We start from the raw sequence: 16,950 nt of genomic DNA, 5'->3' as shown, positions 1-16,950 counted from the left end.
AGAGACACTTGCCTCCAAGCCTGATAGCCTTTGTTCAATCCCCAGAACCCACACGGTGATGAGAGAACACACTCCTAATGACCTTGTCCTCTGGTCTGCAAGTGTGTGCTGTAGTACCTATCTACACCACCCAAGAACACACATACGCCAAGTGGATAAATGAATGCATGTAAAATCAGCTCTAAAGAATCTGCAGGATGGAAGACTCCATGAGCAAGGCACTTGCTACAAAATCCTGACAATCTGAATTTGATTGCCCAAACCCATGTAAAAGCGGTAGGAGAAACCAAACCCTGAAAGTTGTCGTCCGACCTTCACACACGACCACCTGCACGTTCTCCACACCCCATCTCTCAGTTAAACACACAAGTTTTCAAACTCTTCAAAAGTCCTCACTTTCTGTCTTGTCTATTTTCTACCTGGTTCACATGAACCTAACCAGCACTTTCTGTTTTGGAGACAGTCGGTCACCCTTTTGTATCCACAGGAAATGTGTTCTGGAACTTCTCAAGGGTACCCAAAACTTTGAATGCTCAAGTCCCTTATATGAAATGGCAAAGTGTAGACAGCCTGATGTATCTACAGATTTAACCAACATTGGATCCAAATAATTGGAAAAACAAAACCGTGTCTATGCTGAATATGTACAGTCTTGTCATCATCATTGTCTAAATAATGCAACTATCAATATGGCATTTACATTAGAATAAGGATATAGGAAGCTGTGGTTAGTTTATATGCAAACACTATACCCTATTATTTTGGAGCCTTGAGTTTTGGTATCCAAGGTAGATAGATCTTGGAACTTATCTTTCCTCTGTACTATGAGCTGTCTACACTTACAGCCTACATCCACCAATATGCATTAAATTACCTGAGTACTCAAGAGACTCCTCATGCTAAATACAATATAAATGTATGTAAATTGTTGTTCCATTGTGGTGGTTAGGGATTATGGATAGTCTCTATTCAGTACCAAATAATCGCTTTTCCCATTTTCAGCCAATGGTTGGTTGGCTCACAGATCCAGGGAGATGACTGTGTTATATTGACACCGACTGGTCTAGCATTCAGGCCTTTCATGATCTCATTGATCTGTGCTCCCTGGGCTGCTCTAATGAAGCCATTAGAAGCTATTTGTGAAAGTGCAGCCCAGTTACATCAAGAGAGCCTAGGATTTTGGAAATGTCAGTACCATGGGATGACCTCCAAGAACAGCAGCAGCTGTGGAATAGAGCCAGCTGGAGCCTAGATGGCAAGCTGTGTGTGCTGCACGGGATGGAGCTGGAGAAGTGACCCAAGCCCCTTGGAGAAGCCCAGAAGATGGTGAGTGAATCCCAGAATTTGGACACCGAGTTATTTACAATGTTAGCGTGTGGGGTTGCTTTGTTCAGACTGTAACTATGCCCTGGTTCTTCTCTCTTGAAGTAAGGAAGAAGTTAACTTATTTTTTATTTTACAGGAGGCCACAGTTGAACAACTTTGAACTTTTGAAGAGATTTTTGGATTTTAATAGAGACTTTTTTTTTAAAGATTGAATTTTAAGTATTTGAATTTGTAAAGATGTTCTAAGTCCGTAAAATGTTTATCTTAGGATGTTTATATTAATGTGTGATCTTTGGGATAAACAATAAAGGAAAGGTTGTAGCTTAAGAGTGATATGTTTGTGTGCCAAGTTGACAAGAAGTCAGTTGTGCTGGCTAATTTTATGTCAGCTTCACACAAGCTAGTGTAAGTCAAATAAGCCCTTTCCTTCCCACATTGCTTCTGGTCCTGGTGTTTCATCACAGCAAAATTAACCCTAACAAGCACGTTCTAATTGCATATTTATCCTTCTTTCAAATAATAATGAATTTCAGAGTTCACCTTTCTGGCTTAGAGTTACTAAGTTATCAACTTAGAAAACTCCCAGAAAGTTGGACTTACCCAATTAACATTGATTTTGATCTAATGGGGCTTTCATGATATTTGATAAATTTGTATGGTCCAAAGAACTATAGGTCCCCTAAGGAATATCCCTAAGCTTACTGAAAAATGTGCTAAAGTTTAGTTCCCAGAACCCCATGGACAGGGACAAGGGCACCAGGACGCTCCATAGTATTGAATTGTGCAGAGTGCAGACTTACAACAAGGACTCCCTGTGAGCTGAAATTCATGCCCATGGCCTTTCCAAAAAGAAGGAACAAAAAAGAACTTGTGAACAGCTCTAGAAAAAAAAAAAAGGGTGTGTGTGTGGGCTTTTTCAGGCCCTTCCAGGACAGAGAAGTTGGGTTCCTTCCCCTGACCTCCATGGGGATTGGCCAAGAGTTCTGAGAAGACGGTTTTGCAACTAAGAAATCACAAGGCTGGAGTGAAATGAAAACAAGCAAGGTCCTTTATCAGCTGAGGACCGTTGGCTCTACTCTGTAGGACTTCAGACAGAGGAAAATCAAGGGCTAAAGCAGAAAAATGTTGCAACATAGGAAAGACTCCCTTTGCATGATGTGCCTGCTACCAACTATGACAGATGACAGTCACGGGAGCCACCACCAAAGGGTCCATGTATGCTGTCTCACTTTGCATTTAATAATACCCACCTTTACAAAGAAAGGCAAGTATATCAGCCCTGTGCTGGATGTTGAGTCCAAGTGCACAGGTCACAGACCTTGCATCTGTTTGCAGTGTACATGGGATTTTTATGATATCTGTTGATAATAATTTTATTCAAATATGCTTATTCTCATGGTCATATCAGGAGACTTCTTCAAGAAAATCGATCTTTAAAACATATAGGCTTAAATCGTATTTTAAAATATTATATTTCATTTGGCTTTACTTATTTTGAAAGCTATTTTAATGATACAAATACCATACAGTGTATGTTTGTCATATAAATTTCAAATAATGTAAAACCTAAAGTCAACCTTTACTTACTCCCCAATATCCAGAATAAGAATGTGGGTACTTTTGGAAATGATTCTTTCAGAATTTTACAGTGATCTACATCTACAAAAAGAAAGGTGTAGAAATACTCTTGACTATGTATGTAACATGTATGTTATATATGTATGTGTATAAATTTACATATATACTGTGCAGTTGTTTTATTGTAACAATAAAATCGTAGGTTACTGTTTTATAGCTTGCCATTTTCAAGTTTCTGAGCCAGTAAGTCTACCCTTCTTAACTGTTAATGTATGGATAACTGTTACTGTATGGATAGCTGTTAATGTATGGATAGCTGTACAATGGGTTATTTACATGTTCCTTTTTCATTCTTATGTCAAAATATTTGCTTTGATACATTGTATCTTACTACATTCTTTTTAAAAAAATAATTATTTATTTTATGCATATGAGTACACTGTAGCTGTCTTCAGACACATCAGAAAAGAGAATTGGATCCCATTACAGATGGTCGTGAGCCACCATGTGATTGCTGGGAATTGAGCTCAGGACCTCTGGAAGAAGTCTTAACCATTGAGCCATCTCTCCAGCCCCTTCTTACTACATTCTTACTACAGTATATATATTTTAATATCTTTCTGTTATGTTTTTGAAACAGAGACAAACCTCGTCAAATCATTTGTCTAGTAACCTATGTCTACATTACTATGGCTTAGGAAGGTCTCTCTCCCAGCCCTCTCCCCTCCCCCGTGTTGGACAGAAAAAACGTGATTACTCTGAGAAATTACAGATAAGACTATACAAAACAATGTATCTAAAATTTCAAGGAAAAAAAGTAGCATTTCCCTTTGCAATGAATAATGCTTCATATCCTTGTTAACACATTAAAAACCACCACCAGGAAACAATTATTTCATTTTATGGAGCTATGAATCATAATTATGAATTATGACTAATATGCTTAAAAACTCAGAACAAAACTGTAGCCGATGTCTATTTCTGAATATATAGGACTTCATTCAATATATGTGTTTTTTTACTTATTTTTCTAATCTTAATTTCTTCCTTTTTCCAAAATTCTTCAGTGTTTTGCTTTAAGTATATGTTTATAAATCACACTATTATCTGGAGAAGTGAAATGAACAAACCACTGGGCAAGACGGGTAAATGGGTGGAAGGCACCTTTTCTGAACTGTCCTGGCAAATGTTACCTCTGTTTTTGGATAGGTTTGCTACCTGCCATGTAGTGAAGCCCTACAAAATCTTACTACTTCATTCTGCTCGGTAGTTAGAATGTGGACTTCTACATGTGCTCATGATAGTTATATTGTACCATTCTCATTTACGTATAAAAGTTCCCAAAGCAAAATTCCCGCCAGTGACTAGTCCTTGCAAATGTACATCTACTGCTTGCAACTGGGTGAATGTGTCCCTTCCTTCTCCCACCCATCCCCCCCCCACACACACACAAAATCATATCCACCTGGAAACTCAGCATGGTACTTTATTTGAAAACAGTCTTGTAGATGTAATTGCCTAAGATGATGTCATATTAGAAGTAGCCCTGAACCCAATGACTGAGGTCCTTGTGAGAAGAGAGATTCAGTGAGATGGCTCAGCAGCTAATGGTACTTGCTGTAAACCTTTGACCTGACTTCTATCCCCAGGACCCACATGGTGGGAGGAGAAAACTAACTCTCTCAAGTTGCCCTGTGACCTCCACACATGCTTTATATAGCATATCCATGCTCCACTCCCACATACACAAAAAATAAAAATATAATTTAAAAATGTTAACACAATAGACCATGTGAGAGCAGCGGCCCAGCCTGGAGGAACGCAGCTGTGAAACAAGCAATGCAAACTGCACGTGCAGTGTTTCAACCACCGGAAACTAGACACGATGCGGAACAGCTTCTGTGAGGAACCAGCCCTGGTGGAGCCTTCATTTGGAATTTCTAGTCCCTAGAACCACAAGGAAGTAAGGTGATGTTTCAAGCCACGCAGCTTGCAGAAATTTCTAATAGCAGTCCCCCAAATGGATAAGCTGTCCTCTACTCCATCCTTCAAACTGTGTCACCATTATTTGTGGTTTCTCGCTTCCAACTTTATGTGACAGTTTCAATGTATCTCTTTTTCTCACTAAAACTCACCTTGAGGCTTTACTCTTTAGTAGAATGCCTTGAGTTCTCAAAATGAGAAGACAGGCAGTGGGACCTTTAAGAGGTCATCAGGCCACAACTGACATAGATTCCAGTTTACCATTAATCCGGACCAAACGAGTGCGCACGCCACCTCCTCGCCGCCTCTCCTAGACACATGGTCCTTCCTGAAGCGCAGCTTCCCTTTCCATGACCTGAGGTCAGCACCAGAAACTGAGAAAACCCTGGTACCACGTTGCTGGACTTTCCTTTTTTTTTTTTTTTTTTTTTAGAAGTCTGAGTCAAAATAAATGTCTTCCTTTGGAAATTATTTGGTCTTGGACACTCCGTTCTACAAACAGAAAATGATGAAGATGGCTAAGTAGAGGTATGACTGATCCGAGTTTATAATTCTTACCCTGGGAGAGTGACATCCCTCCTAATCCTCTGGAGAACTGTAAACACTTGATAATTAAGACTTAGTTTCAACTGCAAGTTCTAACCTTAAAAGACAATGGCCCGGTGTGTTTCAAATGTAGGTTTGAAATGTAGGCCACTACCTCCCACTTCCTATATTTAAAATACAGGTTGTTGAACCTTTAAGTTTTTAGAGAACTCTGCATCCTGACCACTCCCCCATCATATAACCTCTATAATTTATCTCCTCACGTCTATACAGTACTGTTCAGAAGCCAATAGGAGAGACATGGCTTTACAGGTTTGTAAGCCTAGACTATTTTGCTCAGGTTGCAACCTTAAGATTTTAAATCTTTTTTAAAAATTTTTTTTATTATTTTCTTCATTTACATTTCAAATGCTATCCCAAAAAGTCCCCTATACCCTCCCCGAGACCTGCTCCCCTACCCACTCACTCCCACTTCTTGGCCCTGGCATTCCCCAAGATTTTAAATCTTGACATACAGATAAACTTACTTCCTCAAGCAGTAGCTGTAAAAACAGCAACTGTGTTCTGCAATGTGAAATCTCAGCAAATGACTCAGAGTGTTCCCGCTAGACATCCCATCAGAACATATGATCCATTCCGTGTTTATTGAAAATCAGAATATACAGGTTTAATCTCTCTCAGCACAATATTATGTTACTTTCTCTTTATGAAAGGCTCACGAGTCACATATTATATACTTTTAAAATCATTGACCTCTGGGGTGAGGTAGAAAGGGAAAAAAACAACCCCACAGCACAACAGAAGCTATCAAACACATCTGCAGACTTTCAACTAAGGTCTAATTCATGTTTAATATTGAAAGGACAAGGCTTTACCAAATCTTCCTTTTCTGTATTAAAAAGGAGAGCCAACGAGTAATTTGTAGATCTCATGCTATATATACATCAAATATTGTATTAATTTGTATTTCTGTTTTATATATACACACACACATATCTATATCTATCTATATATGTGTGTGTATATATATATATATCTTCAATACAACTGAAGTTTCTGTTTTGTTTTATGGTGTTTGAAGTATTTTTGTGAGGTTTATAGTTCTGTGGATAGCCCTTTAACAAATTTTGTGAATAAATGCATTTCAGAATTTCACATTTGAGTTATACATATATATGTATATATACATACATATACATACACACACACACATATATAAACAGAAGCACTACACAAATATCTGTTGAATGGCTAGATGGAAGGATGAATCACTTTATTCACTATGTGTTACCAGGTCACTTCACCTATAGTTTGGTTTTCTCTGTCGATCTGTGTTTGGAGAGAATGGTTCTTTGCAGTTCCATGCAGTTCTGTGCAGCGCCCCACAGCTCTGTGTAGCACCACACACACCCTCACCTCACAGCCACATTCCTCTTCAGAATTAACAAGGTGCCACTATGTCTGCTCGTCTTCAGTTTGAGCATTTTCAAAGATAATTGTATTTGTATTTGTGTTTTTCTGTGTGAACATACACACTGAGGGCTGAAGGGGGCATTGGATTCCCGAGAACTGGAGTTACAGGTGGGTGTGACCCAGCATCTGAAAGAGCAGCAAATGGTCTTAAGGGTTGAGCTGAGCCATCTCTCCAGTTCCACCATTGTGTGTTTATTGGGAGATACCTGGGCTTCAAGTCCTTCACTGTGGAGCAGTGGCTCTCAGCCTTCCTATTGCTGCGACCCTTTAATACAGTTCTTCATCTTGTGGTGACCCCTGACCATAACGTTATTTTCGTTGCCACTTCATAGCTGTAATTTTGCTGCTGTTATGCATTGCAATGTAAATGTCTGATATGTGACCCCTAAAGGAGTTGTGACTTGCAGGTTGAGAAACACTGCTGTAGAGACTAGCAGAGAAGCCTTTGAACTTAGGGGAACACCTGGTGTGTCTGCAACTTCTCTGTTTAAATCTAGAATGTGGCTGTATTTGGTCAGTGTCCTAAAATGCACCTCCACTTTAAAAAAATGGAGAAATGCCAGTCCAAAAATTAAACAGTAAAGTTCAAATGTAGCCGGCTTATTAAACAGAGATACAGCAGATTGCACACGTCATGTCATACGTCTGGATGTAGCCATTTCAAATGTGAGTGCAGGGTATTAACTCAAAATAAGTGATCTGACGTCAGGCTATTCTCATATTTTCTACAGGTGAAAGCAGATTAAAGTGAAAAGGAGAAACAAGGTTGACAAGAAATGGAGCCATATAACTTCTGAGAGGCAGCAAAAGGAAGGTGGTCTTTCTTGCCAGATAACCCCAGCCAGGAGCATCATGGGAAGGGAGGTGTTAGGAGGAACTGTTGGCACTGGGCTGTTTTTCTTTAGTAGTAGATGGGAAAAGGCCAGTTGTTCTCTCCCCTGCTGAGGCTCCCTCGGCTTGGATTTAAAACCACCTGGCTCTCACAGACTCACAAATGCCAGACGTTTGAATCAATCATGCCCGATTTCCTTATGTGAAAGAGGCCTGGTTGGGTAATTATTAAAATGCAATAGGATGTGTTGCATAATGCTCGGCAGAAAGAGCTGTATCCATTAGTGTATTAATGATGTACAGGACCGAAGGTCTACTTGACTCCTGTTCTTGCTGGTAAGGAATGGAAGGCATGCCAGACCCATTATCCACCTGAGAGGAACCTATCTGAAAGAAATTCAAGATTCCAGCAGGAAACCTTAGATAAGGAAGGCCTTTTAAAGCAGAATTGAGAGTTGAGAAGAGCAGCGTCAAAACCTTTGCCTTGCTGTGGTTAGAGAATAAAAAGGAAATAAATGCATGCAGTCATACGCAATCTGCTATCTTCAAATGTCTTCTCCTCACTGTCAGTCTCTTGCCCAGTGCAAGCTGTCCTAGATCTAAGGGGAAGCAGCAGTCTCAATTCCCACAAATATCCAGTGGTATCTCTTCTCCCTGCTGCACTCTGGGGTCAGGAGAGAGCATCAAACACCTTTTTCTTGCCACTTGAATGATACTGAGAAACCAACATCTATTTCAAGAAAAAATATGTTACCTAGCTGGGTGGCCTGCATTAGCATACAAATGATAAAAACGTTCATTCAGTACAAAGTAAAGTATCATTTGTAAAACAGAAAATGACGGTGATGGCCTTTAATCCTAGCATTTGGGAGTCAGAGGCAGGCAGATCTCTGAGTTTAAGGCCATCCAGTCTACAAATTGAGTTCCAGGACAGCCAGAGCTGCACAGAGAAACTCCCATCTCTAAAACCAAATGACAAAACAGACAACAAAAAGAAAAGAACAACGATATTCTTTGATAAAAATGATGTCATCTTTAAGAGTTAAAACTGCTTTAAAAAAAAAGGTTGGAGAGATGGCTCAGCAGTTAAGAGCACTGACTGCTCTTCTGAAGGTCCTGAATTCAAATCCCAGCAACCACATGGTAGCTCATAACCATCTGGAACAAGATCTGAAGCCCTATTCTGGAGTGTCTGAAGACAGCTACAGTGTACATAAATATAATAAATAAATAAATCTTTTTTAAAAAAAACTGCTAAAAAAAAGCAAACAAAACAAAACCACAACTGATTATTAGCATGGAAATACTTGGACTACATCCTGCCAAGAAATGGGAAGACATTTTAAATGTCTTGATTAAAAAGGAAGGAAGGAAGGAAGGTAGGTAGGAAGGAAGGGAAGGAGGGAGGAAGGGAGGGAGGGAAAGGAAAGGACATGGCTGCTCTTAGATATGGTGGAGGAGGAAGTTTATTATAGATATGTGGGAGAGCATGTCTATGGCTCCGCTCTCCCACATATCTATGCTCTCTCACATATCTATAAGACAAAGACATCTGGTAGAGTCCAGAGGACCAGGTGACCAGACTGAGCAGGGCTGTGTGGGGGAGAGAGAAGAACTGGGTGCTGTAGCTAAGAGGTCAAAAGTACAAAAGAGGCAAATGTACTAAAGTACAAAATGGCTGGATTATACAGGGAAGAGGCACCTGGGTAAGGGCAGCCTGGCCCCTGGGCTGGAGAGTTCTGGGGTAGAAGACAGGGTATGCCAGCCATATCCTGTAACAGGCAGGGACTAAGGGATGCTGGGAGAACCTGGAGGTCAGGTCTGCTTTGATATTAATAGGCACCGTAGCCATTTGTCCCAGGGTTTGAGACTTGACACTGTATCTACCACTTTTAATTACACTTTAATATAGCATCTCCTAAGCTAGAGGATCCTGGTTCTCTTTGGCATCGGAAGCATACAGAAGTGTCTGTACATGGGTAACTATCAGAACAGTGTGGATCAATGCCTCCATGAATAAAACACAGTTCAAAGTTCATACTCAATTTCTTACTCTGCATACTATTAATAGAGACATTGGGAAAGAATTTGGGATGCAGAAATGCAGATGCTTTGTTAGTGGGGCTGTAATGTACAAGTGGACAGACTGCTCACTGAGCAAGATTATCCAGCCAATCCAGTCGTTATGGTAGAAAATACCACCCATGTTCCTCTATTTATCATGAATTGCAACAGTATCATCTGCCCATAGAAAGCAGGGCCTTCCAACAGATCCCTCCAAAAGCACAGGGCACAACAGAGATGAGCCTGATTGAAATAATGACTTTGAAGGCTCTCTGACAGGTTACATCCTGAGAGCAAGACAACTTGCCCTACTGACCTGTTTCCACAAAGTAAACATTAACAGTGAAGACTGTCTGTTCTTGAAGTAAGAGCAAGATTGGAGATTGTTTTCTCAAGATAGGATGGGTTTATAAAATGAATTTTTTTTTCAATTTAAGAGAATGGTCTGAGGTGACAGAGTGCCTCAGCTATAAAACAGGATTTCTATGAAGTTACAGCTGACCTTGACCAAACTCATCAGTCAGCCACAGTCCAAATAATCTCTGCTGGGGCAGCCTGTTCCCCAAAATGAACTGCCTTTTAATAAAACAGATAATTCCAGGAAAGGTACATCATAGACCGACACATAGCTCTATGGCTGCAAGAATTTCATTTCCAAGCCACCCACTTGCCTCTATAAAGGGCCCCAGCTAGTTTACTCCCTTCTAAGACACCCATTTCCCTCCGGAGAGTGTCTTTCCTTCTTTGTTTGAAATAAACTGTCCATCTGTTGAGGTCAGACTCTGGTCTCTGTCTTCTCTTTACTCTGTCTTGGAAGTCTAACATAACAGAGCCTCCGTGTCTCCCTGAAACCAGGAAGTGAGTTACAGAATCAGAGTTATACTAAAAACAAAAACCAAACCAAACTTGGGAAGGCTTAAAAGCCATAGAATTACTAGAGACCGTCCGGTGCAACGATCTCCTACTTATAGCAAGGAATAAGACAAATAGATAAAGGAGATTAAGTGACTTGCCTGGAGGTGGCAAAGCTGAGTTTAGAACCTAGGTTTTTGTTTTTTTTTTTTTCCTCTTTCAGTCTAATAATCTACCACACAAGGCTGGCAAGACCAGTTAGTTATAACCAAGGTACATCGAATGCGCACAGACTGTGGGAAAAGACTAAGACATAGGGACTTGGTTTCCATCCAAGGCCTTACTGCACTACAGAAAGAACAGGAAGCATAAGGACAAGAGGGCAAGCAATCTAAAGAACTGGCACAGTGACTCTAGGACGCCAGTTTTGTAAGTGGGAGTGGTCGTGCCCAGGTGAGCAGCAGGCGTAGAGGTGGGGTGCCTTCTGTATGAATGGGCTGAAGGTTGGGAAAGGGCCAAACCAGGTGACCGAGCAGGTCTTTCGGATGCTGAAAGCAGGCCTAAAGCCAGGAACGTGAGCTAGCAACTTCCAGGGCCCCTCTGGGCATACAGCTGAATCACCCACGGGGCTCATGACCCGAAAGTGTAAAGATGAGTGGGCGAGAGCCTCACTGCGGCTGGCATCCAGGGGCGTGGAAGCGAGGGGGCGGAGCCACTGCGTCGAAAGTCGTGAGGCAGGGGCTCCACGGATGCCGAGACCGCCGCGACCCCGTCTGACCCCCGCTTCCAGGCGCGGAAGACTACGTACAGCCTAGCGCCAAACGGGAGCTCCAGCAGAGTCCTCGGGCCTTCCGGGGAGGCGCGCGCGGCTGGGGGCGGGGCCCCTGTGGCCCCGCCCACGCAGGGCTGCGTAACAATGGGGCGGGCCCCGGAACGGCGCTGCGGCGGCCGGGGGCCGGCGGGGAGGCGGAGTCGCCTCGGCCGCAGCTGCTGCCCTGCTCGGGATTTGAAAGATTATAAAGTCCGGGCCGAGAGGGCGGCGGCGTCGGATGCGCGTGTGGCGGAAGCGCCGGCGGCATGAACTACCCGGGCCGCGGCGCCCCACGGAGCCCCGAGCGTAACGGCCGCGGCGGCGGTGCCTGGGAGCTGGGCTCGGACGCGGCGGGCGTGTTCGGCGGCGGCGGCTGCTGCTTCGAGCACCAGCCGGGCGACAGCGTGCCGCTGTCGCTGCTGCGCGCCGAGCCGCTGCACCTGGCACCGGGCGCCGACGACCTGAGCCACCTGGCTCTGGACCCGTGCCTCAGCGACGAGACCTACGACTTCAGCTCGGCCGAGTCCGGCTCGTCGTTGCGCTACTACAGCGAGGGCGAGAGCGCGGGCGGCGGCAGCTCTTCTTCGCCTCCGCCGCCGCTCGTCGCCCAGAACTCGGGGGGCGGCGGGGCGGCGGGAGGGGGCCCCGGGGACAGGAAGCGCGCCCGGCCCGGCGGCGCAGCCGCCCGGCACCGCTACGAGGTGGTGACGGAGCTGGGCCCCGAGGAGGTGCGCTGGTTCTACAAGGAAGACAAGAAGACCTGGAAGCCCTTCATCGGCTACGACTCTCTGCGCATCGAGCTCGCCTTCCGGACCCTGCTGCAGACCACGGGCGCCCAGGCCCGGGCGGCGGGCCGCGATGGAGACCGGGTGTGTGGCCCAAGCTCCAGCTTCGGGGAGGAAGACGAGGAGGACAGCGCCTGCGGCTTCTGCCCGCGCGCGGCGGGGCCTGAGCCGGAGATGGAGGAGCTGGTGACCATCGAGCCGGTGTGCGTGCGCGGCGGCCTCTACGAGGTGGATGTCACTCAAGGAGAGTGCTACCCGGTGTACTGGAACCGTAAGTGGCTGGCCAGGGGCGGGCCAGGCTCGGCGCGCGCTGGACGGCGTTTGGGGGTTCGGTTGCCCCCGCGATGCCTGCCTCGGGTTAGGATGCAGGTTGCGCGGGGTGCCTCGGCAGGTGAAGGGTAAAAGAGCAGATGGCAGCGCCCAAGCTGCTAGCGGGGTCAGGAGGGGAGGATTCCGCCGGGGATTGTGCCTCCTGGGTGAGTAGAGTGCTGCTGCCATCCCCTGGAGGGTATCCAGGAACGGATCCCCAAGCCAGTAGCTTTAGTTTCTTGACCGTACCAGGGGCTTTGTCCACCTGGATATCTGATTCGGTCTCGTGTCTCCTGAAGCTCCTGTGATTTAAATAACATGTCCTGGAGTGAGTGGAAATGCTTGAGTGTTTTTATGAGAATCAACAGTTCAGCTTAAAACCTGAGAAGAGAAAAGCCCTGACGGGAAAGGAGAGTTACAATGTGTTATTCACAGTGGATGTGTTGGGCACAAGAGGAAAGAACTGCAGGAAGTGGCAGTGCGAAGTGGGTCCGTACCCTCTGTATAGAATGTTTTCATATCTCTTGGGTCCTTTTTACATATTTTTACTTTTGCTTCTTAACCTAGAAAAATTGCACGACCTCGGTTTTCACATCTGTTAAATGGGACTGTCATAAAGGTCTGAACGATGCTTTAGGCAACACGGGTAGGTTTAAAATCAGAATGAGGAAGGGTAATCCATAATCTGACGTGGCATGCAGCAGTTATTAATATATATGATATGTAGTAGTAACAAGTTATTGGCCATCAATAATTTGTACCATACAGTATTAACTTTATGGGCTTCAGTGCCCTTACTCAAATGTCTTTTCCTGATCTTTTGGCCCTCTATACATCTTATATTATTTATTCTGATCTATATTAATTATGTGTATTGATGGCTTAGCTTCCTTTCGGTTTATTTAGTAGCTTCTGGTCAGAGTCCACCACCTTTATCTTTGTACTCATAAAGCAGGTATTCGATGACTTGGTACCGAATTGCATCAGTGATTCTGATAATGCTAAAGCATGCATGCATTAGGTGCAAGTAACTATGATGGCAGATTCAGCACATTCCAAGTCAGGTATAGGTAGCATAGCAGGAAATTTCTTGCTACTCTTCAGGACAATAAAGGCAATAAAGGTTGTTAGTTTTTTAAAGATGAGACTCATATGGACTCTGTTAGGTCACCTCTTGATTATAAACTCACTGAGGACGGACTTAGTAGTTGTATGTGCTAGCACAGTACCTCTGTGCACATTGTTTGGAAACCCATGTCTTTCAGAGGCTTCCCATCCCATTTCTTTTTAAATGATCCACACATCACCATGGGTCTTTCCTGCAGATAAAAACACAGAACTTAGTGGACCCAGAAAGCAAGGTCAGAGGGGCTGGAGAGATGGGTCAGCAGGTAAGAACACCGAGGGCTCTTCCAGAAGACCCTGGTTCAAATCCCAGCCCCCATACTCCCCATGGCAGCTCACATCTGTCTGTAACACCATGATCTGACACCCTCACACGGACATACATGCAGGCCAAACACCAGTGCACATAAAGTAAAAACAATAAATATCAAAGGGAGCAGGGGAGTGAGAGCATAGAGCATCCTGGAAAGGGGGGCTGGAGAGTAAAGCTGTCTCTCCCTTAGCTTAGCCTTAGAGTGCTTGCACTAGACTGACAAGTTTAACACCTTACTCTGCTCACAAAGTAATTTTCACTGTGGAGCAAATTGATGTTGACTTTCATCCTACAAGGATGTAGCCTCAGTGTTATTAATGAACTTGACCAAGGTCACGCAGCTAGAAAGTGATGCAGTAAGCAGTAGTGAGGGAACACAGTGCCGTATGTATTTCACCCATCCAAAGGGACGCACAGGCCACCGTGGATGTAAGACTGAGTCTGCAGGAGTCAGAGGAAGCACGGGGATTAGAGAAAGGGGTTCCTCTCAGTTGGGGCCAGCATATCCAAGGATACAGAGGCGTGAAACTGCAGAGCAGTTGAAGGAATGAAGGCTGCACCTCTGAGGCTCAGGCATCCAATGTGGGTTTGGATCTGACCACCCCAGCAGTGTGGCTGTATGAGGATTGGCAAGTGGCAGTCTGTCAGGAGCACTGCCCAGAGGGGATGTGCAGCGCTGAGTTTGGACTTTATCCTTTGAGTCGCAGCCAGCCAGAGAGTCTGTATCAGGTGTGATTGGTGCCTGTGCACTGTTGGGTTGGAGATGAGAAAATAGAACATCATACGTTATAAGTCAGTGATGGCGACAACATAAACCTGAAGGTCACGTGGGCCTCGCCAGTGTTCTTTCCGAAAGCAAATGTTAGGAGGCTAGATATAGCTAATGAATTACTTGTTGTTAATTCGCACATAACAACCATTTTGTTTTCATTTTAGTTTTTCTGACCAGCTCTTCACAATATATAGTCCTGTGGGTATTCAAGGGCACCTTATAATCTAGTGGCTCTCAACCTTCCTAATGCTGTACCCCATTAATAGAGTTCTTCATTTGTGGTGACCCCCCCCAGTCATAAAATTGTTGTCACTGCTACCTCATAACTGTAATATTTGCTAGATTGTGAATTGTAATGTAAATATCTGACATTTCTGTTGGTCTCAGGCAACTGCTGTGAAAGGGTTCTTTGATCCCCAAATGGGTCACAACCCACAGGTTTAGAACCACTGGTCTAGTGTGCAAACACAATAGCAGGTTTTCAGGGGTCCTCTTAAGTGTCTATGTCTTGTGTGGCTTTACTTGAATTAGTTTCATACGTTTTCACACCTTTTGAGGGGAAGAGTATATACCCAGTATGGTGGTCTCAGCCTTGCCCCTAATGACGGGACCTAACAATCCTGTGTAGTTTTTTACCTTTCCCATTGTATTTCCCCCTTTACCCTTTGGGAAACTCTGAATGGTGGGTAATGAAAGGTTTTTTAAAGAAAAAGAAAAATCAATAAAGACTTCCTTAGTACAGTACTAGATGTCTGTCTGTCTGTTGGCCATTTCGGTTTTGTGGCCTGATTTAACCCACTGTTTCTTGGCATTATGGAGACTGAGCTAGCTCTGTCCAGTGTAAAGGAAAGGTGTTAATTTACAGTGTTTTTCTGACCTTTTATCCATAGACAGTATTTCAAGCACTGGGGCATCTGTCAATCAGACAGGGAATGGCATTTGTCTTCTACAGATAGGAAGTCCATACAGATGAGAAAAGCCAGCTGTAGGACATTAATATCATCCACTCAGATGCTTTTACGGCTGCATGTGCACATTGCAGATAAAAGCTCATCATTGCTGAGCACTGGCTGGGTGACCGCCCTTCTTCCCACTGTCCCTTCAAAGCTGCTTGTTTTGAGAATTATCATCTGTGACTTGGTAGAGGGGTACTTGCACACACAGGACTAGGTAGGTATCTGCTGGCTGTATATGGATCTCAGAAAGCTATGTACCTAACAAAGATTAAAACTCTGCGCGCTGCAAGTACATTGCTGGCCTTGTCCTCATTAGAGGTGACAAAATAATCTGCAAAGACGATTTGCAAGAAAGTGGCCAAAGAATTTAGTCACACACTGATTGGAAGACATCTGGAACTGGAGATGTTTCATGAGCTTAAAATAGTGTCTTTTCTGTATCGTGGTATTGCTGTGTACAGTATGCACTGGAGAGTGTATAATTTTTACTCATTGAACAAATTATTTAATTGGCCATATTTTCTTCCTGTGGATGTGTAGTTTCCAGAAGCAGTCAGCTCCTAGCCACTGGTTTCTCCTCCAGCTCTGGTTCTAGTACCATTGTTATGATGGGTTTCACGTCTCCTGTCAAATACTTCAAAAAGTAGTCTGTTATCTTCATGGATGTTAAATGAAGGGGCATTATATTCCTGACAAAACAGGATTTTAAGAATCCTGTTTTTTTTCCCCTCAGATATATGTTTATTAATTTAGCATATATGTAACTGATTCAAGAGTGAAGACTAATCATCTGTATGGCATAGGGTGTCATGAGAGACTGTGACAAAGTCCAAGGGGGTTCTAGGCACTCTTCCTTGATCAGTTTCTGCCTCCAAAACAGGATTGTAAGGGGACCCCTTACAATATTAGTACCAATTATCAATATTGTTGATTATTATGGTCATACTAATATACCTAACCCTGAGACAGTGCTGAAGAATTTCTCCAATAATCCAGATGAGAAAGCCTCCACGGGCACACATTTACAGATCCTGGTTTGCCTTGTGACTTAGAGACCCGTTCCAGGTCTACTTTGGGATGCTTTGTCTGTGACTCACTAAAGCAGCACACACAGGGTGTTACTGGCTGCTGCCATAAACAGGGGGCAGGACCTGCCGTTCTGATCATGGCCCAGTCAAGACCTCTGTTAATCTTTGCTGTTAGTTAAAAAACAAGTCTTGTCATAT

The 16,950-nt window shown here is 43.9% G+C and overlaps 1 protein-coding gene, 2 long non-coding RNA genes and 1 other non-coding gene across 7 annotated transcripts in view; all 4 read left to right on the top strand.

Moving 5' to 3' along the window:
• Positions 1 to 1,243: 1,243 nt before the first annotated feature.
• On the top strand, positions 1,244 to 3,909 carry A530076I17Rik. Its single transcript, XR_003951190.1, has 2 exons — positions 1,244 to 1,326; positions 1,463 to 3,909. It is a non-coding gene; the product is annotated as an RIKEN cDNA A530076I17 gene (long non-coding RNA).
• Positions 3,910 to 5,306: 1,397 nt separating this feature from the next.
• Positions 5,307 to 8,265, top strand: Gm34360. Its single transcript, XR_383395.3, has 2 exons — positions 5,307 to 5,415; positions 7,638 to 8,265. It is a non-coding gene; the product is annotated as a predicted gene, 34360 (long non-coding RNA).
• A 3,333-nt stretch (positions 8,266 to 11,598) lies between these two features.
• Positions 11,599 to 16,950, top strand: part of Ddhd1 (DDHD domain containing 1) — a 64,973-nt gene continuing 59,621 nt past the window's right edge. For all 4 annotated transcript variants that reach the window (NM_001039106.3, NM_176845.5, NM_001042719.2 and 1 more), the window contains exon 1: positions 11,599 to 12,520. In NM_001039106.3, coding sequence (NP_001034195.2) covers positions 11,731 to 12,520 — 790 coding nt within the window. In that variant the 5' untranslated portion in view covers positions 11,599 to 11,730. The remainder of the gene's footprint in view (positions 12,521 to 16,950) is intronic.
• Mir5131 (microRNA 5131) lies at positions 11,689 to 11,781 on the top strand. The gene has a single exon (NR_039593.1). It is a non-coding gene; the product is annotated as a microRNA 5131 (primary transcript).

The sequence above is a fragment of the Mus musculus genome, chromosome 14 (assembly GCF_000001635.26).
Source record: "Mus musculus strain C57BL/6J chromosome 14, GRCm38.p6 C57BL/6J".
NCBI lineage: Eukaryota > Metazoa > Chordata > Mammalia > Rodentia > Muridae > Mus > Mus musculus.
Note: the sequence above shows the minus strand (reverse complement) of the source record. Positions and strands in the feature narration are given on the sequence as shown.